At 36.1% G+C, this 24920-nt stretch overlaps 1 protein-coding gene across 1 annotated transcript; it reads right to left on the reverse strand.

Annotated features, from left to right (window-relative positions):
* Positions 1-9418: 9418 nt before the first annotated feature.
* Positions 9419-14045, reverse strand: LOC103040999 (tetraspanin-8). Its single transcript, XM_007237356.4, has 9 exons — positions 13874-14045; positions 13686-13742; positions 13401-13520; positions 13234-13308; positions 11873-11956; positions 11562-11657; positions 10745-10783; positions 10556-10639; positions 9419-9926 (listed from the first exon to the last, which is right to left on the reverse strand). Exons 1-9 carry the CDS (start codon positions 13931-13933, stop codon positions 9801-9803), a joined length of 741 nt encoding a protein of 246 aa, XP_007237418.1. The 5' UTR covers positions 13934-14045; the 3' UTR covers positions 9419-9800.
* Positions 14046-24920: the final 10875 nt, after the last annotated feature.

Below are 24920 nucleotides of genomic sequence, written 5' to 3' on the forward strand. Positions count from 1 at the left end.
AGTATTCTGACCCCAGTTCAGGTTTCGGTTCTAATTTGTTCTAGGTTATACAGATACACATCTTTTTGTTTTCTTTTTATTCCTCAAAACATACTGGATGTGCTCACATGGTAGTATAGAGTAAACATAACTGTAAGGTAGTAAATACTAAGAAAGCAAAATTAGATGGACATGTTGAAATTTGTGTTGTTTGCAAAAGTATTTCTGGATTTTTATTAGCGTAGGGCACAAAAAAAAGCAACAGATATGTCACAAAATATTGCCCTATGGCCTGCACTTCTCATGGAGTGGAAAAAAGTGATCAAGTGCCCGCTAAGGTATTCCTTCTTATAGTAAATGATTGTTTCCTCTAGATCAGGAACATTGTGATAATGAGTGTTAATGAGTGCTTTGGTGTCCCTCTAATTAGTAAAAAGGTGCAGTTACGAAGTGCCTTCATTGCCAACCCTGCCATCCAGAGTAGAGAAAATGGGCTGCGGTGCAGTATAGGGCTCTCCTACAGGAGAGAAAACTGTGAAGTGCCCAGTTTGGTGCTCTTCTTATAGAGAAGTCCCCTCCAGTGGACTAAATGTGATTTAGTGTTGTAAAGGGTGTAACTACATGTGTGGAAATGAGAGGAAGTCCCTTGTTCTCACTGTAGAAGAAAGTGTATTTGATAATAAAAAACAAAATCATGTCAACAATGACAACTCATTTCCACTGTTAAACAACTATTTCATTCTATCTTTCTCATTTTACATGAAGCCTTCTTTGAAATGGTTAAATTAGACATTAATCTAATAATGTCATCTTATTCAAAGACAAACGCTATTCTTACATGCGGTGGATCATGACTTTTGGATGCTGAAAGGGCTGTTGTGTGGTCAAAGTATATATATATATATATATATATATATATATATATATATATATATATATATATATATATATATATATATATATATATATATATATATATATATATACAGTGCCTTGCAAAAGTATTCACCCCCTTGGATTATTTCCCTATTTTACTACATTACAACCTGTATGTATTTTTTTAAATCTGAATTGAATGTGATGCATCTGCACAAAATAGTCTACGTTTTAGAAGTGAAATGAGAAAAAATATTTATGTATATAAAGAAAATATGAAAATAAAAAACTGAAAATGTGCATATGTATTCACCCCCTTTGTTATGAAGCCCCTAAAAAGTTCTGGTGCAACCAATTACCTTCAGAAGTCACATGCTTAGTGAAATGAAGGCCACCTGTGTGCAATCTAAGTGTCACATGGTGTCAGTATATACACACCTTTTCTGAAAGGCACCAGAGGCTGCAACACCATTAAGCTAACCAAACAACACCATGAAGACCAAGGAGCTCTCCAAGCAAGTCAGGGATAAAGTTGTAGAGAAGTATAAGTCAGGGTTGGGTTATAAAAAAAATATCCAAATCTCTGATGATCCCCCGGAGCACCATCAAATCCATCACCATCAAATGGAAAGAACATGGTACCACAACAAACCTGCCAAGAGAGGGCCACCCACCAAAACTCTCAGCCCGGTCAAGGAGGGCATTAATCAGAGAGGCAGCACAGAGACCAAAGGTAACCCTGAAGGAGCTGCAGAGTTCCCAAGCAGAGACTGGAGTATCTGTTCATATGACCACAATAAGCCGTACACTCCATAGAGTTGGGCTTTATGGAAGAGTGGCCAGAAAAAAAACCTTTACTTACAGGCAAAAATAGGAAGGCTCGTTTCGAGTTTGCAAAAAGGCATGTGGGAGACTCCCAAACTGTATGGAGGAAGGTACTGTGGTCAGATGAGACCAAAATTGAACTTTTTGGCCACCAAGGAAAACGCTATGTCTGGCGCAAACCCAACACATCTCATCACCCCAAGAACACCATCCCCACAGTGAAACATGGTGGTGGAAGCATTATGCTGTGGGGATGTTTTTCAGCAGTAGGGACTGGAAAACCGAGTCCGAGTCGAGGGGAAGATGGATGGTGCTAAATACAGGGATATTCTTGAGCAAAACCTGTTTACGTCTGTCAGTGATTTGAGACTAGGGCGGAGATTTACCTTCCAACAGGACAATGACCCAAAGCATACTGCTAAAGCAACACTTGAGTGGTTCAAGAGGAAACGTGTAAACATATTGGAATGGCCTAGTCAAAGCCCAGACCTTAATCCAATTGAGAATCTGTGGTCAGACTTGAAGATTGCTGTTCACCAACGGAAACCATCTAACTTGAAGGAGCTGGAGCAGTTTTGCCATGACGAATGGGCAAAAATTCCAGTGGCAAGATGTGGCAAGCTCATAGAGACTTATCCAAAGCGACTTGCAGCTGTAATTGCTGCAAAAGGTGGCTCTACAAAGTACTGAATTACGGGGGTGAATAGTTATGCACACTGATGTTTTCAGTTATTTTGTCCTATTTGTTGTTTGCTTCACAATAAAAAAAAATGTTAAATGTTGAAAGTTGTATGCATGGTCTGTAAATTAAATGATGCAGACCCTCAAATATTCCCTTTGAATTCCAGGTTGTGAGGTAACAAAATGTGAAAAATGTAAAGGGGGGTGAATACTTTCGCAAGGCACTGTGTATATATATATATATATATATATATATATATATATATATATATATATATATATATATATATATATATTCTTATCCCTGCACTTTAACCAGCCTGAGTCCGCCTCTGGCCAAAATCTGAAGCTGAACATGTGTTACTTTCCCTAAATAGAATTAATACACAGTGGCTGTGCTGACAGTTATTTAAATCTATTTTAGCCAGTGGAAAGATAAATGTTCCTTTTGCTTTTTTAAAACCTTTAAGTTTATGAAGCAGTTGGGTCTGAGCACAAGCATGTTATGATGCTTAAGAGGGCATTTCATAAAGATCTTTCTGTATGTATACACACCCCCAAATCCCAAAAAACAGACAGAAAATGTACAGAAATGTACATATAAACAGAATGCAATGGTTTTCAAATATTATGGACACACATTTACACACAATATAACAGAACACATAAAGATGTTGAAATTGAGACAATTTGTCATTTCATAAAAAACATAAAACCCGATGACAGCAGCAAAAAAGGACACAGTTTGCTGGAGGAGAAATTTGTAAATAACTTACATGACTGGGTATAATTTTTTTTTTTTAGAGAGATAGAGTATGAAAAGCAAACTGCGAAGAAATGTGAAGAGTATTGGATGCTGGGGATGATGGTCATGCTGGGCATGATTCTATTCTAGAAATCACTGTCTGTGAACACAATTCCCACTACAATCCACAAATGCAGGTTAAATTTGTGTTTTCTAAAGAACACCTGCTCCCTTCTCTGGGATACAACACATTTCAAATGGAAAACTGTTCTGTTGTCAGGTCAATCAAAACCTGAAATTCTTTTTTGGAATCCATGGACCAACCAGCTTATTACCAGAACATAGTTCAAAAGCATGCATCTCTGCGGAAGGGGTTGCATTAGTGCCTAGTGATCAGTATATAGAACATCTGCTCCCATGCAGACAACTTTCAGGGCCTTTAAGCAAGACAATGCTAACCCACATCCTGCATATTTCACAGACGAAAACATTTGGGCACATAATTAAATGAGAATCTGGCAAACAGACCCAGAACAAAATTGAAACAATATTCCTCCTCAAAAAATCCATCAAGAAGAAGGGATGCTACACAACAGTGTACTTGGTAGACATGACTTTTTTGAGATGTGTTGCTTCAATCAATTTTTCATGAAATGGTAAAATGTCTCATTATTAAAGTGTTTGTGTTCTACTGTGAATAAAATCTGTTTTTATTTACATTTATTTACATGTTGTCCTTACAAATATGATATACAGTATATCACAAACGAGTACACCCCTCAAATGTTTCTTTTATTTATAATATATTTTCATGGGACAACACTTAAGATGACACTTTGATATGGTGTAAAGCAGGGGTTACTAATAGGCGCACCGCGGTCCGGGTCCATACGAGATGTTGTCCAATGCGGACCAAAACCGATAAATCTAATGAGAATGATTGAATTCTGACATTGTTTATTTAAAGCGGCGGAACGTGTGCGACAGAGAGAATGGGGAGAAATGTACACAAAATATTGCCAGAGAGGGTGAAAGAAGGATAATAAAGTATGCAGAGAAATAGATAGAGGTCTGCAGTCTATATAGAACTACAAAGTTTCCTATATAATCATTGGAGTTGATTAAATGGATAATAGATGTAGAAACAAGTGGGGGGTCATAATGTCATGCTTCATTGTTTTTTTTTTTTTTTTGCATTTGTATTATTTGAAAAGAAAATTTGATTGCGTTCTAGGAGTTTGAATATTTTCACAGCAGCTATCACTGTAGGAAAGTGTAAATGATTGTAACACGGACAATAACAGTTATGGATGAAAGGACGCTTTGTTGGAACTGTATTTTTTCTTGTGTCATTGTTTTGTAATAGAACTATTATAACACTTTGCCAGGTGTCAATGACATCTTTATTTAAGATTTGTGTGCAGCAGGTGAGTGACATGAGGTTTCATATTTATTGTACCAATGTGTTCTGTTGTCTTCATGTGGGAAAAAAGGAACTTATAATATCAATGCACTTCCCTAGTTTTAAGGTATGATGTGTAAGAAATTTGCAGGAAATTGTTATTTACATACAGAAAAGTTATTTGTCTTTGTAATGATTCTTGAGGCATTGCTTTATGAAATTGGAAATTGAACCATGTGTACAGGCAGTAGCTGTATAGTACCAAAGTAAGTGGAACCTCTTTGCTGTTATATAAAAAGTTGCAAAATGTCCCTTTAAGACTTAACATGTTCTGAATGATAAGTATACACTGACATTGGAAACTGTTAGCAAGAACAATACAACTACTTATTCATGCGTTTAATACACATCAAACTACGCTGAAAACAGCACAAGACCACATCAGGTTCCACATCTGAAGGCCAAAAACAAAAAGCATACTTCCAAAACCATACCAACCAATCACCACGTTTATGCCATATCCTATTTCAGTATTGCATATGAGTTATAGTTAGGCCCAATCCCATTTCACCCTTTGGCCCTACCACTTACCCCAAAATCCTCTTCCTAGGAATTGGGACAAACCTTCAAGAACTTGATATGTCATCAGGAGCGCTGAAGTTCAGTAATCTTGCTGCTGGTTAACTAGTTAACTTTAGGGAATTGTAGGTCTTCAGAAAGCTGGGAGATGGTGCAGAAATGAATAATTATTGTCCATTCATTAAGTCCTTTGGGATGGGGAGCTGAAATTAGCTTTTATTAGCATGAATTTTATTTTTATTTTTCCATTTCACCTTAAATGCTCTCATATGCCACACCCTTTAGGGTGAAACAAAATAGTTAGCTAGCTAGTGAGACAAACTACTAGTGATCTTTAAGCTTGTTATGAAGAATTCGACCATAAAACAGTGAAACCACACATTAAACTATGGTTTTTAGTGCTAATTGTCACAAGGAAAATACTTACATTTGTGGGTTTCATTTGCCTAAAGCCCAATTTATACTTCTGCGTCAAATCTACGTTGTGGCTTATGTGTCGCTGCATACCCTACGCGGTAGCCTATGTAAATTGGCGCACAGAGTTATGTTTTTTTTTCAGTGGACCCTTGGGATTAGTAGCATGGCCTAAAAAATGCAAAAAATATACATTCTGTCTCTCTGGCTTTGACGTGAAGAAGTTCAGTTCATCTACATAATTTTTTTTTACTTTGTGCACCAAAATCAAGGAAAGCAGATATGTTTGAAGGTAACTGCCTGCAGACATGGAAGTCTTTAGAGGCGCTATATATCAAATCCATTAACATTCTAAAATGAGTTAACAAAGGAAAAGTTTAAAACACACTGTTTACTGCCAATCTGTCAAAACAGCCCATTTAAAGTTGTTGTGTAATGTGATTAAATCCACTTGTATGTACATTTAAAGTGACAATCACTATAAATAAGGACTCAAAATAAAGAAGCAGTTTGGCAGGTTATGAATTATGTGCTATATAAATGTTGAGAACTAGGCCTGTCGCAATAACCATGTTATCAACTTATATAAGATCATTTTTGCAGACGCTGATAATAGCCATTGGGTTTCCACGTGAGTTTGTTTACGTGAGAACGAGTCACACCGTGCTGTGCTCTCACCGTCTCTTGACGAATCTGTCAGACAGCGACATCTATCGGTTAGAAAATCAGTGTAGAGAACACCAGCGACGGTGACTCCACATACGCATGCACGCGAAGTAGTCCGGTCCACGGCTCTGGTGTGGGAGTATTTTGGCTTTAAGCCAAATGAGTTAGCAGAACCCATCAACGTGAACGAGGCGGTATGTTGACTTTGTTTCAAAACAGTGGCAACGAAGCTGAGATCTCATTTAAAACACAACCGTCCAGCCCACTTTTCTGAGCTGAATATTGTTACCCCGAAGAGATCATGGATGGTGTTTCTGCTCAGAATTTGTCTGAGAGTTATGTTAAAAAAATACATTTATAGCAAGAGCTCTGGCGGAGCCATCTGTGTCTTTGATCATAGGGATACTTGTGTTTTTGAGATAATGTGTGTTTTATAGCATAAACCTATATGATCAGAAAAAATAATCTGTAAGTGCCTTTGTGTCCAGAGTTAAAAAAATATTTAATGTAAATATTACTTTAATCTATATGTATTTTTAAAAAGGTCTGTTTAATATTTAGTGCAGTTTTTTTCAGAACCCACAGAGCCTCAGGTTGGTTGTACTTTTATTTGTTTTAGTTCTTTAGGATATTAAAATTATTTTATATTAGAAGCCCAATGTACGGTGGCCGAGAAAGCCCAACGCAGTGCAAAGTGAAAAGCGCTGCAAAAGCACAAAACACATCCATCAAAATTACAACACAGGCGCAGCAAATAGAAAAACGCGCTGCAACTAGAAAAACGCGCTGCAAATAGAACCACAACACAACGGAAGTGAGTCACAACACAACGGAATTTTCCCGGGGGACCTTAAAAGATACTGTACCAGCTAAGCTGCGTCTTCAGTAACGTCTCGGACTTCACTATGTGTACAAAGGACAATAAGTGGCAAACAAGGCGTTTTGTGAAGCAGAACTTTTAATAATATGCACACAACCGTGGTAATCACAGGTAATAAACATAACTTACTTTTCAGAAGCTTGTTTGCCACTTATTGTCATTTGTATACAGCTGGTACAGCATCTTTTAAGGTCCCCCGGGATAATTCCGTTGTGTTGTGACTCACTTCCGTTGTGTTGTGGTTCTATTTGCAGCGCGTTTTTCTATTTGCAGCGCGTTTTTCTATTTGCAGCGCGTTTTTCTAGTTGCAGCGCGTTTTTCTATTTGCTGCGCCTGTGTTGTAATTTTGATGGATGTGTTTTGTGCTTTTGCAGCGCTTTTCAATTTGCACTGCGCTGGGCTTTCTCGGCCACCGTACCAATGTCTTCTAAATAGTTTAACTTTAAAATTGTGTAATAGTATTGTTAGTATATTATCACTGTGGCACGTTGTTTTAAAGCTCCTGTCGGAGCGCAGAAGCAAAAAAAAAAAACATTTTCTATAGTGCCCCTTTAAAATGACAATATTATCATTTATTGCAATAATTTCTGGAACAATATATCGTCCTGAAAAATGTCTTATCATGACAGGCCTAATGAGAACACATTACTGGTAAGCTAACATGGTTTGGGACAATTGTAGACACTTTACATGAATATATTTTCCTTCAGTATCCTCAAACATCTTTGTGACTACATAGTGACCAGCTAGTATTGCTGTTCTAGCTGTTTTGGCTTCAGTTTATGCAATTTAGTATAACCTATTAATAATTCCTTAAAATATTCTAATATAAAAACTATTAACTTAACATTGTATTTATTAGAACCCAACTGTGGAAAATGGGTTAGTGAATGTGAAAGTGTTCTGCAATGCTAATTCTTGTGGGAAACAATTCTAATCAGTGCATCTACATGCTGAGTGATTTTTGTTCTTGTGCGTTTAATTTTAACATTGTTTAAGTGGTAGTCTATAACCTTCTATTACTTGGCTACTGTTCAGTTTTATATGTAGCGTTATGTGAGCGGGAGAACATGTTAACACAAGCTTACAGTGAGCCTGTCTGCTGTGTACATCACCAAAACTTCATGAATAAAAAAAATCCTTTTACAATGACTTTTCCACTATTCAAATATTTAATGAACAATACTACAAATAAAGTGGCAACCATTATTTATGTTTACATGTTGGCAAATAATTACATCTACAAGAAGAAGTAACATTGCAGAGTAAATGTTTAGCTGCTCTTTGTAGCGCACTCTCTGCTGCAGCTGCAGGGTACCACACACCCGAGCTGTGTGGGGAACATTTGGGGCACAGACTGAGGTTGTGTTTTTAACCACCATCAGAACATTTCCTGTGCTATATATAAAAGTGTTTGCGCGCTTCATGATTTTTTTTTTTTTGCATGTTTGCCTTTTAAATGTTTTAGATCATCAGACTAATTGAAATATTTTTTATAGACAACACACGTAAACACAAAATGCAGGTTTTTATAATAAAGGGAGAATAAAAAAAACTACATGACTGTGTGAAAAAGTGTTTGCCCTACCTAACCTAATAACTGGTTAACTCCAATCAAGCATTTTCAATCATTTACAATGAGTCTTTCATGATTCCAAGTTCATTTCAGCTTAAGGGCATGATGGCTGGACATTCTCCTTTAGAACTTTTTGGTGGACAGCAGAATTCAAGGTTCCATTGATCACAGTACCCCCACCATGTTTTACTGTAGGTATGATGTTTTTCTGAAGAAAAGTAAGGCCTGCAGTTCTTTGGATGTTGTTAAGGGGTCTTTTGTCGCTGCACTCTTGTGCTAATTTGTCGGCCACTTCTGGAAAGGTTCTCCACTGTTCCACTGTATTTTTTTTAACACTTTTTCCACACAGGGCCATGCAGGTGTGGATTTTTTTTGTCCCTTAACAATTAAACCTTTATTTAAAAACTGCATTTTGTGTTTACCTGTGTTGTATTTGAATTATATGTACATTTGTTTAAAACATTTATGAACAAACATGTACAAAATAAGAAATCATGAAGGGGCATTTTTTTTTTTACATTATTGTAAATTGAAAGAAAAGTGGCTTACTAACAATGAAACTTTGAATTAAAGTACTTTATATCCTACATTCACTGTAACATCAAATCATATAACTTACAGGAGTGGTATTGATGTTCTAAGATGTAACTAAGATTAGAACAATCAGAACAATGGAAGACTGAAGATGGTGTGCAAGTAAGGTCAACCGAAACAAAAAAACAGTTATGCCATATTTTTTTTTATCCAGAAATGACCTTAGTATGTTTGTAATTCAATAATGATGTGGGAGGCCAATGGTTATTGTAACATTTATTGTAGAAACTGCTCATTATTACAGTCACACCATTACACAGTATGTATAAAAACAGTTAAGTGCTGGAAATATATTGACACATTCTCTCTTGACTAGAAAATCTGATGTGACCAATGTGTATGATGATTTAGTCTCAGTGAACAGGTATCAGAGCAAACAGGTATCAAAACTAAAGCTTTAAACCAGGTAAGAATATAGAATAATATGACTGTCATGTAAACACAAGCCGATCTTTCAGCTGAAAAGAACAGGTTGTTGTGTCAAAGATAACGTAAGTGCAGTTTGTTACAATCAAATCAACCTCAGCTCTTTGGGGCTAAATGCTTAATAATGAAACAGACCTCAGAGAGCACACTGCATTGACTAGGCAGATGGCACAAGCTCAGAGTACTTTGGTGGTTTATAGTTGAGATCGAAGATGGCTGGAGGGCTGACAGTGGGAGCAGTAATACGGATAATCATCACCAGGGACATCACAGCTGCTAACAACTGCAGATACAGAAAGATTCAGAAAACATTTAAGTTCTTAACATCCCAAACCACCATGCATGGCAGTAGTAGTTTCAAGTAGTTTACATTTAATAAATGCAGTATATTTATATATAGAACAGTAGGTCAGTGTAGGAATCCACATGAGCAGTCACTTTTAAGAGGCTTAATACAGTATGAAGTGAGTGTGTGATTAAGCATGCAATTTTAAGATTGTGCAATGTTAAAGTGCTGTTTTATTACCTTTCAATTATTTGTTAAGCTTTTGAAATGTTATATTTTACCAAACTATTGCTTTAAAATTCCCAACTTATTTGCAGCACACGGAGGTGTTAAACACCTTATATTTGTTAACGAGTGACCCAGATGCATCACTCTTGCTGTAAATGAGTTTTGTATATCTGCCTTTAATTGCCAAAATATCATTATAAACCAAGTTTTAAAATAAATAAGAAATCTGTTTACACTGATTACCATTTAAAGTTTTTTTCTTGGTCTCCTGGTTAAGTAATTTTGTTATGACTGAATTTCTTAACCTGAGTATGTACTTCATATCATCTCCTTTGCCTGAAGTTTTCAGGTTTCATGATACAAGTCATAAAAACAGAAGTGATTTGTAGCACACTCACAGATAGAACACCGAAACCAATGAATGCACCAAGGGTGATGTTCAGAGCTGTATTCAAATATCCCAGGATTATGGGGCCACATGGCTAAATTTAAGGGAGAACACAGTTAATGGGGTAGGAAAAACAAAATAATTATATAATCACATGATCATATGCAAGTAATTTTATAGGAGATACTTGTCATCTCACCTGTGAGAAGACGCCCTGGTTTTCATCACTGCTGTAGACCTGCAGACAGCATTATTTCACACTCAAATTAGAACAGGGCTCTGGACCAGTTACTTATTCTGGTGTGACAAGACTTGTAGTATACAAGTGCATCTCAAAAATATAGAATATAATTAAAAAATTACTTTATTTCAGTAATTAAGTTCAAAATGTAAAACTCATATTATATGGATGTATTACAAACCAATTGGTACTTTTGGCAGTGTGGGCAGTGTGCCAAGTTCTGCTTGGAAAATGAAATCTGCATAAAAGTTGACAGCAGAGGGAAGCATGAAGTGCTGTAAAATTTTGTGGGAAAACAAAACTGCACTGACTTTGGACTTGATAATAAAACACAGTGGATCAACACCAGCAGATGACATGCCTCTCCAATCCATCACTTCACACTAGACCTCAAGCAGCTTGGACTGTGTGTCTCTCCACTCTTCCTCCAGACTCTGGTCCCTTGATTTACAAAGGAAATGCAAAATTTACTGATGATCAGTGATGGTTTGGAGAGTCATCTATTGGTGGTAATTTTGTGAGACACTGATTTTTGGGTTTTCATTGGCTGCAAGCTATAAATCATCAACAATAAAAAGATAAACCTAAGATATTGTTTTCCCATTTTTAACTGAATTGCTGAAATAAAGTAACTTCTACAAAGTAATAAATATTAATATATATATATATATATATAATTTGATTTAGCCTGAAGTGTTAGTGGCTTAAGTTACTTCCTGCACTAAAGGTAATTTAATCTTAATAAAAACAGCTTAAAGAATTGAGCAGTCATTGCCTGGCATCGATCATGCTTGGTGTCTTCACAATTACACGAAGTAGGAACTTCATTCCCCCAGTCCTTGTAGCCATTAAAGAGTCCACAGCACTTGGCCTACACAAAAGACAGTTCATTAAGAACAGTGCAGTAATCTGGTTGAATCACACATTTATAATACAACAACTCCCAAATAAATTTGTTTTGAAGTTAATAGGTACAGGAAATAAATCTGTTCTGATGAACTGTTTGCTAGCAGTTTCAGGGCTGGAATGTTCTTTTAGAATCAGCTGTATGAATGTGTAAAATCAATGAATGGATGTTAAATGTACATTTAGTTGAAGTAACTCCATGGTATTCTTTATATCTGAGTCAGCTTGATCCAAATGGCCTAACTTCTGGAACTCCGAAATCACCTTAAAAATATTAAAACAGAAGAAGAATCAGAAGAACAAATATAAACAAGAAGTACTGCAGTTAAAAGTCATGTAGTGTTATAGATAATGTATACATATTTAATAGTCCCCCAAAGAGTATTGTTGTAAACAGAAAATGAAAGATGGGTTTCCCCCCACCCCTCATCCGGGGTACAACTCCCCTACGTGTTCGTTTTGATGGAGAGAGTCGCAGACAGGTGGAGTGAAGTTGAAAGCAAATCAAGTATTTATTAATATTTATGTTTATACCCCAAATGACGTGAAACCTGCTGATGAGGCGTTGCTAATGATAAGCTCATGTTAATATGCATAATTTCACGTGTTAGTACTCAAGTTTCACATGTCTGGCCGGACCACTAGTGTTTGGCCTTGACTGTGTCCAGCCAGACAGTGTGGCATTGTTTCAGGAATTGGACAGTGCCGCCCTCCCCATGTGCGCGTGTCCTCCTCCCGCTTTGATAGGTGAAGGACTTTACAAGCACAGAGAGAAAGGCCGCCCTGTTCATCCCGAAGTCTCCTTTGCATCAATTTAGTTCGTACAGAGTGCACCAGTCGATGATTGATGGCCGTTAGCTAGGATCATGCAGTGACCAAAATGCCTTAAGCGTGAGCTAAACAAGTCACACAATAGATTTCATATGTTATATGCTAATATGTCAGTAACACGTGGTTAGTACGCCATACAATAGATCCTATGTGTTAGTTAAATGCCTTATGTATCATGTGGGTTAGTTTGTCATATAATAGAGTCTGTGTTAGTTACATGCCTGATCAAACAATGTTTAACTATATGTGTAAAGAATATATATTGGTTAATCTTCTATATAAATGTGTATAAAATACAAGGTTTCACACAATGATTATGTGATTGTAGATGCTAAAGTTAAGTAATCATTATTGAAGGATATTTGTCAACACACCCAATGTATAATAAACGGTTAACTCTTCAGTATATACTAGTTTAAACCTTTATACCCATGTGTGAAACTGACGATAACATGGCACAGCAGGACATTTTTCCTCATTTTAATTTAGATAAAGAGACATCAATCACTGCACTACCGTCTGAGTGAGTTAATGTGGAGAGCCAGGAGGCATTTTTGGCGTTTCGAAAACATTACATGCCAACTTCAGGACGAAATGCTGCCTTCAAGGTACCAGAGACTTTCCCCTCACTACACTGCTCTCTGAGTAGCTCTAGTTCCAGACACAGCCTTGATTTCAGAGCAGTAAGTACAGCGAGTAGGCTGAAATACCTGTTCCCGGGAGATGGCGATTTGAACGGCCATGCGGAAAAGAGAGATGGTCCCCATACACATGATGACAAAAAACTGCGGACACAGAGACAGAGACACAAAATACTAATGAATCAGCATACACACTGTTAGCACCCCATACTTCCACTCAGCAACTACAAACTCACCGCAATAAGAACGTTTCTGTTCTCTTTCTGAGCTCCATAAGCTCCCAGAACTGAGAGGATGAAGATGACAAACCCAACAACCACCAACACAATGACTCCAGTCAGCTTGTTCCCCCCCGCCTTAAAAAGAGAATATATGTTAGTGTGTATACACCCGCGATTAAAGATACACCAATACCAAAAGTGTGCTAAGCCGCCCTTCCCCATTCACCTCAAAAGTATGGTATAATTAGTGAAAGTTAATAAAGGCTGACAGTCAGGCTTTCGATTTCACTTTGTCCTTACCTCATGCAGCTGGACATGTGCCAACAAGCCCAAGCTCAGAATCAGAGCCCCCAGTATCTACAAATAAACAGCGGTGATTAAATCAGCTCAGGCTGCTGAACAATACAACTAAAAAACAGCGGCGGCGCTCATCAGAAACACTGCTCTGTGTTTACTGAACTCAACCAACACCATTAGCTTCAACTCACCGCAAAAAGCACGTTAAAGAAGACAAAAATCCTCTTGAAACACAGGTTGATCTTCGACATTTTCGCAGCTGCTCTTCTGACGGAATGTAAACTAAAAGTGAAGTTGAAGTGACAGGCGGTCGCTTAGCTCCTCCACTGAAAAGGCCAGGAGGAAGTGGGCTGAACTTCTCCTGTATTTGGGGCTGGTCTTCCAGTAAACTGTGTAGAATCATACTACGCAACCGCGGAAACCCCCACTGCAGTATGGCAAGCCAAATGGGTCAGAATTCGCCTGGGTCTGACGGCGCTTAAAGCGTGCGTAATACTTAAAAAACGCCGTCCAAAACGCCGTGCAGGGCTTACTTTTACGCCTTGGAACAAACGCGAGGCGCCGCCAGGCGTTTAAGAGCGTGTGGCGGCGCCAGGCGCTTACATAATATGAAACGCCAAAAGGCCCAAAAAACGCCTGGACCAGAAGCCTTTTATCGAAAAGAATGGCGTAAAATACGCCGTTCTGTGTGGGTTTTACGCCGTAATATACGCCGTATGATTTCAAGATGCCGTAATATACGCCGTATGATTTCACGACGCCGTTAAAAACGCCGCTAAAAGCACAGAAGACGCCGTTTCCCACGGCGTTTTTCGACCCTTTTGGCGCGCCGTGCAGAGCGCCGTCTCAGTGCAATGAGACGGCGTAAAAAGCGGCGTTTTAGTGTCTCTCTTGACGCCGTTATAAGCGGCGTAAAAAGCGGCGTTTAATAATAAGATAATGAGCTCCACCTTCCAGTTTTGAAAGCCAATACATTTAAACTCTGTTCAGCCAATGCTCTTACAGAGAGACTCAGCCTAAAGCAATTCACTGCAGATCCGAGCTCCTGAGCTCTTCAGACACAGTTTTTTAGACACAATTAACAATATACCATCTATAGACATTCCCGCTGGTGCTCATGCCTTTTATTAGTCTAATATTTATGCTGTATCAATGTAAAAATAAACTCTAGGTTTAGGTGAAAGCAAAATGCTGTGCAGCTCCCCACTTTTTTTTTTATCCAGACGGAAATCACATCACCTTGTCAGTATATCACACATGAAGAACCCTATTGTTGCAAAAACATCAGGGTTTCAATAAATGAATTTATTAATTTATTAAATTAGTTACAAATTATATTAGGAAGCTGATTCTTCTTATTTTTATTCTTATTAAAATATTATAATTATACAGTATAATTATAATATATTATATATATATTATATTATATAAAATTATATATTATAATTATATAATATTATTATTATTATTATTATAAGATGTAAATTATGCTTAATTTACTATGAATATTATTGTTTTGTTTTTGTTTAAGCATAATATTATTAATATTAGTTTTTATGCTTCAGCAGATCCGGTAATTTTTCTATTTCCATAAGGAAACAAGTAATGTCATTTACAGACATAGACTTACAAGTTACATATTTATTATATTTATATTTATTATTATATTATATTTACTTCAGTCGCTTAGAAACCTTCATTAAATTATTAATCTGGCTCTTTACTTTGGAAAATCTATTCAATATCCAAACTCATTGGCAAGCCCCACGCACATTATGAGTGTCAACTTATCTCATCATATTCTATTATTATGTAACATCAATTAGCTGATACACATACAGGCAGTACAATACATTGTATTTATTATAAACACACAAACTGACCAACAGCACCACAGCTAGCCTAACTCACTCCAGTCTAAATGCTGGACAGCCTGTATCATTAGCTTAAAAAAGCGCTGTTTAATTTTGCGTGCGTGTATGCATTTTTCTTGACACGGCTCCGAGACAAAGTGGATCAGATCTTTCGCGCTGCGTAGGGAGATTGATTTTGTTACTAAAATTCTTTAATTGTAGTATACTTTAAGATTTGAATATTTTTAACATATTAGAGAGACACTTCTGTAAAAACAATTAAAACATCCCTAAAAAGGGGCTATAGCGACGTTCCTGTGTATAGACACCTATTCACGGTTTGCGGATGTCTAATCAAGTCTTGTCATTTATTTGCCCTAAAAAAGGCCTTTAAATCTTACTGTAAATCCTTTGAATTTAACATTGTTGTTGTGTACTTTTTGCAATTTTCATATTTTCATAATTTTGTCTCTGGTGGTCTTAAAAATCATTTATTTGCACAAACAGGGGCAAATCAGCCTGGCATTAATTATATATATATATATATATATATATATATATATATATATATATATATATATATATATATATATATATATATATATATATATATATATTATATAATTATTTTTATTTTTATTTATTCTTATTAATTCTATTTTCTTACTCAATGTTGTCAGTCCCTTTTAAATTGTAAATGCTCGGCTACACTGGAAATGATGTACTCCCGAGAGGAAAAAAAGGTTTATTGATTGAATGATTGAATGATCGGTAAGTTGAGCTATCCAGTGATTGAGAGTGTTCTTCGTGGAGTATAAATTTAGCCGTCATCCTTCTCTCTACCAACACCTCCGTGTCCTTGAATATTCAGCTGTCGGGGTGTTTTTTTTAAGTGTTTTTTGGTTTATCACTGTATATCTTATAAACATTTACGTTTCCTTACATTTTATGATTACTAACACTCCTGTTATTTAGATCCTTCAAATAATATAAATACTGATACAGTACCTGGCCAAATATTTAAGAGCTAATAAACCAAGAAACTCTTGTAATATAGCAGAATGACCCTATTCGCTATCATTTACCAAACGTAGCCTAAAAGAAAAACACTATTAATTAATAAAATTCATGCACAAGGGGTGTCCCTACTACTATTAATTTTATTTAAAATACATTGAACAGCATAAATATTAGACTAATAAAAGCCATGAGCACCAGCGGGAATGTCTGAAGAAGGTATATTGTAAATTTGTATTTAAAAACTGAAGAGCTCAGGTTCAGGAGCTCGGATCAGCAGTGAATTGCTTTAGGCTGAGTCTCTCTGTAAGAGCATTGGCTGAACAGAGTTTAAATGTATTGGCTTTCAAAACTGGAAGGTGGAGCTCATTATCTTATTATTAAACGCCGCTTTTTACGCCGCTTATAACGGCGTCAAGAGAGACACTAAAACGCCGCTTTTTACGCCGTCTCATTGCACTGAGACGGCGCTCTGTACGACGCGCCAAAAGGGTCGAAAAATATGGCAAGCCAAATGGGTCAGAATTCGCCTGGGTCTGACGGCGCTTAAAGCGTGCGTAATACTTAAAAAACGCCGTCCAAAACGCCGTGCAGGGCTTACTTTTACGCCTTGGAACAAACGCGAGGCGCCGCCAGGCGTTTAAGAGCGTGTGGCGGCGCCAGGCGCTTACATAACGCCACCACGCGTTTTCATAACGCCTCCAGGCGTTCCATATGCAAAAACGGACAGAATATACATATCCCCTCCTTCTCCAAGCAGTTCAGCCCTCTGACTCTGTCAGGGAACTATATCTCCTGTTAAAATAAAAGCCCCCAAGTGCTTCAAATGTCTGCTGTGTTATTAGATGTGCTAGATTCATGTATTTCTGGCTAAACTGGGCTTTGCAAAATGTAGTCCCTGATTAAAACATAACAAAATGTAATCAAATGTACTTATTTTTTATCAACTCTTTCATTGCTGGCCTATTTAGTAATCATGTTTAATTTGTCTGATGCCGCAAGACCTGAGCCAGCCAACACACACACACACTCTCTCTCTCGAAGGCGTTGGGGATTTTAATAAAACGCGCAATACAGAGACCACCACAGCATACAGAATGAATGCATAAATGGAGAAATTAGGAAATCAACCGGACACACAAAATCCAGCAACACATTTAGCAGATCTGTGTAGAGATTCTATCACTCTTAAAAAAATAAAAACTGTTCACTATGAGATCGTAATATTCCGAATCATTCAGTATTCAAGGTATTCCTTAATTAAATTGTTTTTGATCATGGTACATCCTTATATTATTTTTTGCTTTCTTACTTTTTAAATAAAAGCCCTTTTTGTATCGCTGCCACTCAAACGGGCAGCGTGGGTCTAAAATGAGCCACATTCATTTTCTATGCTACTTCAAGTATGGCTGTGTGGTTCTATGATATATTTTAGCAACGCATTAATTCCGTCGTTCAGAATTTAATTGACGAATTTATGAATGAGTGTTTCTTTTGCACAAATCTTCATTTTCATTCTCCTTACACAGGTTTACACACACGGGTCAGACACAACGCACATGAATTTACCATTTCACAGCTCAGCCCAGCTCCCTCAGTACTGTTTTACGATAACATCACCTTAGAAAATATTTGATGCCACTAGTGAAAGATAACTGTATATAATATTTGATTAGGATTAGGTTACCATTAGAGTGAGAATATTACCTGTCAGAAAGTTACAAGTACTTATTATTAGATGTTGACATATTCTATTTTAGTTAGCTTAATATACTGCAGTACTTTGTTAGGCCATTTAGCTACAGGGTGTGTTTATAATAATGTTCTTGGTGACAGTAACTGAAATATTTTATTAATTTAAAGAATAAACATTTTTAATAAAATAAATAGTACAGTCTAATATAGGATAATGATAATAATAATAATAATAATATTGACATTATGTTGACATATTCTATTTTAGTTAGCATTCTGAATATTTTGTAGATTTTTTTAAAACTGCACACACACACATATTGTTACATATATATATATATATATATATATATATATATATATATATATATATATATATATATATATATATAACATATTTTTTATGATCATTATTATTCCGCACACTTTCGCCTACTTTTATTATTACTATTATTATTATTAATATAATTTGATATTATTATTATTATTATTATTATTATTATTATTATTATTATTATTATTATTATTAATATTATTATTATTAATATTATTAATATTATTATTATATTGATATAATTATTATTATATTGAATTAATAAATTAATTTAACAAGCCCGGAGTGGCTAATCGGGAGATTCGGCAGGATTCCCGATGGGCCGGGGCGAGTTTGGGCCGGTTGGACGGAAAAAAAATATTTACCCTCACTTCTCTAATCTTATTCTTGCATTCATTGCCATTCAACTACGTATGCACTCTCTATTCGTCTGACAACACAGCCCCTACGTCGCAGTAGATTAGATGGGTTTAACCATCTGAGGGAATTCTCCTCTCCCAAATGTTTGAGTTGGTTGCGTCCACGAGTGGTCTTTTCTGAAGCGATCAAATTAAATGCAGCAACAGAATAGCACAAAGCGTCAGACAACTGTGATGGAGGGTAAAAAGAGGCCAGGTGGAGCCGAAAAGGCCAGATTAAAAAAAGAAAGAAGATGGAAGAAGAAGCAGCCAAATGTGCAAAATTAACAAACTTGTTTTCCAGAAGACAGACTTCAGCTGCAGCCGGTAAACAGAGATATGGAAATAATCTTGAATCGTCAGCTATTGGGCAACGTTTGCAATGTCGATTTAGCGTAGTTTATTTTGTAGAGCCCAATACACATCATTAACCTCTTAACACGCCCTGGCCCGCCGACGGGCCAGAAATATGTCATAGTTAATATCTTTTTGTGTTTATGAATAATTATTTTTTTAATTTCAAAGCCTAGAATCTCTGCTTTTCAGTATCTAGCCTATTTAGCTGTATGTCCTTTCAGGAAATAAACATTTAGGGCGAAATAGGCCTTGTTTATTAGAATTAAGATTTTGAATCTGGTAAAGCTTTATATTGTCTTTAAGCTACTGCTTTGAGGATTCACTATTTCATTTTGATCTTTTAGAATTCGTTAGATTATATTTCTTTTAGCATTTTGAGCTTAGTTTAGTTGGTTATTTTCCTATTTTACATCTATTTTTCTGTTTTTATTAAATGTTGTTATTAGCTTATTAGCTTCTAGCTTGTTAGCATACAGAACGTTCTCCTGGTCTTTTAAATGAATGTTTATTTATTAATTATAATATAATATAATAGCTGTATCTAATTTTAAGCCAGACAGACACTGTGTGATTTTTTTAATCAGGTGCTGAGATCTCATTCGCATGTTTGAATGGTTTGTCCTGTACGAAAACGCACCTGATATGCTGACACTGTAGTCTGACTGGCAGACTGAGAGACTGAATGTCATGCAGCCCCAAAGCAATAGAATTAGCGCCAGATCCCCGCGAGCCGCGCACCTATTAATCCACCTGCGGAGCTTCAAACGCGCAGATGAGCGCATCACTTTCCTCAGCTGGTCGGGCTCCAGGAAATAGTCTGTGATGTCATCTGTTTTTTAATACTATTTTAATTTTATATAAAGCTATTGCATGATAATCAGCATATAGCTAAGTAACCAAGTCTTATTGTTAACGAAACTTCTCATTAACTGAAACGAATAAAAACGGTGATTAAAAGAAAAAAAACTAAAACGAACTGAAATTACAGATTAAATACCCTCAGTTTCGTGTTTGTTAATTTATTTATAATTGATTTATATGTGGTATATCATGATATATATCGTTATTGTGATATATATATATACATATATATAAATATTTTTCCCATATCGCCCAGCACTACTTTTAAGTCAAATTAATTACCTTTTAAATCTTTATTTGATTTAAATTGGAATTAAAGTGTTTAGGTGAAGGGTGTTCTGTTAACTTACCAACATATACTTGTACTTATGTGTAATAAAAAGGCATTGTAAGATCTAGCTGCTGTTTTATTTATTCAAATTCCTGCTCCATGGAAAAAATGGGCTGGATTTGGGCACGAAACTCCCGGGCTGAAAAAAGGGCCCACTCCGGCCCTGAATTAAATGTTTTACCGTTTTTTTTTTTTTGCGTAACCACCGCGGTAAATAAAGTGCGGGAAAAATTTAGTTTGCGCACTTAAACAAAGCGAAAATATTCTACTCTGCACGCATTATAAATATGTTTTGCATTTTTATTTAGGATTCAGGAAAAATATGATCGATGTAGGACGCCTGCTCGTAAAAATGGGCACAATTGCTAAAGCGTGTTATTATTATTATTATTATTATTATTATTATTATTATTATTATTATTATTATTATTATTACTACTACTATTATTTACAAAATCCAAAAGATTCACAGATGTTTTGTTTGAATGTTCTACATAAAACGTTTATTATTGTTATTATTATTATTATTATTATTATTATTATTATTATTATTATCATTATCCTATATTAGACTGTACTATTTATTTTATTAAAAATGTTTATTCTTTAAATTAATAAAATATTTCAGTTACTGTCACCAAGAGCATTATTATAAACACACCCTGTAGCTAAATGGCCTAACAAAGTACTGCAATATATTAAGCTAACTAAAATAGAATATGTCAACATCTAATAATAAGTACTTGTAACTTTCTGACAGGTAATATTCTCACTCTAATGGTAACCTAATCCTAATCAAATATTATATACAGTTATCTTTCACTAGTGGCATCAAATATTTTCTAAGGTGATGTTATCGTAAAACAGTACTGAGGGAGCTGTGCTGAGCTGTGAAATGGTAAATTCATGTGCGTTGTGTCTGACCCGTGTGTGTAAACCTGTGTAAGGAGAATGAAAATGAAGATTTGTGCAAAAGAAACACTCATTCATAAATTCGTCAATTAAATTCTGAACGACGGAATTAATGCGTTGCTAAAATATATCATAGAACCACACAGCCATACTTGAAGTAGCATAGAAAATGAATGTGGCTCATTTTAGACCCACGCTGCCCGTTTGAGTGGCAGCGATACAAAAAGGGCTTTTATTTAAAAAGTAAGAAAGCAAAAAATAATATAAGGATGTACCATGATCAAAAACAATTTAATTAAGGAATACCTTGAATACTGAATGATTCGGAATATTACGATCTCATAGTGAACAGTTTTTATTTTTTTAAGAGTGACCCTAAAACGTATAGAATCTCTACACAGATCTGCTAAATGTGTTGCTGGATTTTGTGTGTCCGGTTGATTTCCTAATTTCTCCATTTATGCATTCATTCTGTATGCTGTGGTGGTCTCTGTATTGCGCGTTTTACTAAAATCCCCAACGCCTTCGAGAGAGAGTGTGTGTGTGTGTGTTGGCTGGCTCAGGTCTTGCGGCATCAGACAAATTAAACATGATTACTAAATAGGCCAGCAATGAAAGAGTTGATAAAAAATAAGTACATTTGATTACATTTTGTTATGTTTTAATCAGGGACTACATTTTGCAAAGCCCAGTTTAGCCAGAAATACATGAATCTAGCACATCTAATAACACAGCAGACATTTGAAGCACTTGGGGGCTTTTATTTTAACAGGAGATATAGTTCCCTGACAGAGTCAGAGGGCTGAACTGCTTGGAGAAGGAGGGGATATGTATATTCTGTCCGTTTTTGCATATGGAACGCCTGGAGGCGTTATGAAAACGCGTGGTGGCGTTATGTAAGCGCCTGGCGCCGCCACACGCTCTTAAACGCCTGGCGGCGCCTCGCGTTTGTTCCAAGGCGTAAAAGTAAGCCCTGCACGGCGTTTTGGACGGCGTTTTTTAAGTATTACGCACGCTTTAAGCGCCGTCAGACCCAGGCGAATTCTGACCCATTTGGCTTGCCATAGAAAAACGCCGTGGGAAACGGCGTCTTCTGTGCTTTTAGCGGCGTTTTTAACGCCGTCGTGAAATCATACGGCGTATATTAAGGCGTCTTGAAATCATACGGCGTATATTACGGCGTAAAACCCACACAGAACGCCGTATTTTACGCCGTTCTTTTCGATAAAAGGCGTCTGGTCCAGGCGTTTTTTGGGCCCTTTGGCGTACCATAACATAATGCCACCACGCGTTTTCATAACGCCTCCAGGCGTTCCATATGCAAAAACGGACAGAATATACATATCCCCTCCTTCTCCAAGCAGTTCAGCCCTCTGACTCTGTCAGGGAACTATATCTCCTGTTAAAATAAAAGCCCCCAAGTGCTTCAAATGTCTGCTGTGTTATTAGATGTGCTAGATTCATGTATTTCTGGCTAAACTGGGCTTTGCAAAATGTAGTCCCTGATTAAAACATAACAAAATGTAATCAAATGTACTTATTTTTTATCAACTCTTTCATTGCTGGCCTATTTAGTAATCATGTTTAATTTGTCTGATGCCGCAAGACCTGAGCCAGCCAACACACACACACACACACACACACACACACACACACACACACACACACACACACACACACACACACACACACACACACACACACACACACACACACACTCTCTCTCGAAGGCGTTGGGGATTTTAATAAAACGCGCAATACAGAGACCACCACAGCATACAGAATGAATGCATAAATGGAGAAATTAGGAAATCAACCGGACACACAAAATCCAGCAACACATTTAGCAGATCTGTGTAGAGATTCTATACGTTTTAGGGTCACTCTTAAAAAAATAAAAACTGTTCACTATGAGATCGTAATATTCCGAATCATTCAGTATTCAAGGTATTCCTTAATTAAATTGTTTTTGATCATGGTACATCCTTATATTATTTTTTGCTTTCTTACTTTTTAAATAAAAGCCCTTTTTGTATCGCTGCCACTCAAACGGGCAGCGTGGGTCTAAAATGAGCCACATTCATTTTCTATGCTACTTCAAGTATGGCTGTGTGGTTCTATGATATATTTTAGCAACGCATTAATTCCGTCGTTCAGAATTTAATTGACGAATTTATGAATGAGTGTTTCTTTTGCACAAATCTTCATTTTCATTCTCCTTACACAGGTTTACACACACGGGTCAGACACAACGCACATGAATTTACCATTTCACAGCTCAGCACAGCTCCCTCAGTACTGTTTTACGATAACATCACCTTAGAAAATATTTGATGCCACTAGTGAAAGATAACTGTATATAATATTTGATTAGGATTAGGTTACCATTAGAGTGAGAATATTACCTGTCAGAAAGTTACAAGTACTTATTATTAGATGTTGACATATTCTATTTTAGTTAGCTTAATATACTGTAGTACTTTGTTAGGCCATTTAGCTACAGGGTGTGTTTATAATAATGTTCTTGGTGACAGTAACTGAAATATTTTATTAATTTAAAGAATAAACATTTTTAATAAAATAAATAGTACAGTCTAATATAGGATAATGATAATAATAATAATAATAATAATAATAATAATAATAATAATAATAATAATAATAATAATAATAATAATATTGACATTATGTTGACATATTCTATTTTAGTTAGCATTCTGAATATTTTGTAGATTTTTTTAAAACTGCACACACACACACACACACACACACACACACACACACACATATATATATATATATATATATAAAACATATTTTTTTATGATCATTATTATTCCGCACACTTTCGCCTACTTTTATTGTTACTATTATTATTATTAATATAATTTGATATTATTATTATTATTATTATTATTATTATTATTATTATTATTATTATTATTATTATTATTATTATTATATTGATATAATTATTATTATATTGAATTAATAAATTAATTAAACAAGCCCGGAGTGGCTAATCGGGAGATTCGGCAGGATTCCCGATGGGCCGGGGCGAGTTTGGGCCGGTTGGACGGAAAAAAATTATTTACCCTCACTTCTCTAATCTTATTCTTGCATTCATTGCCATTCAACTACGTATGCACTCTCTATTCGTCTGACAACACAGCCCCTACGTCGCAGTAGATTAGATGGGTTTAACCATCTGAGGGAATTCTCCTCTCCCAAATGTTTGAGTTGGTTGCGTCCACGAGTGGTCTTTTCTGAAGCGATCAAATTAAATGCAGCAACAGAATAGCACAAAGCGTCAGACGACTGTGATGGAGGGTAAAAAGAGGCCAGGTGGAGCCGAAAAGGCCAGATTAAAAAAAGAAAGAAGATGGAAGAAGAAGCAGCCAAATGTGCAAAATTAACAAACTTGTTTTCCAGAAGACAGACTTCAGCTGCAGCCGGTAAACAGAGATATGGAAATAATCT

This window comes from Astyanax mexicanus, chromosome 2 (genome assembly GCF_023375975.1).
Source record: "Astyanax mexicanus isolate ESR-SI-001 chromosome 2, AstMex3_surface, whole genome shotgun sequence".
NCBI classification, from domain to species: domain Eukaryota; kingdom Metazoa; phylum Chordata; class Actinopteri; order Characiformes; family Acestrorhamphidae; genus Astyanax; species Astyanax mexicanus.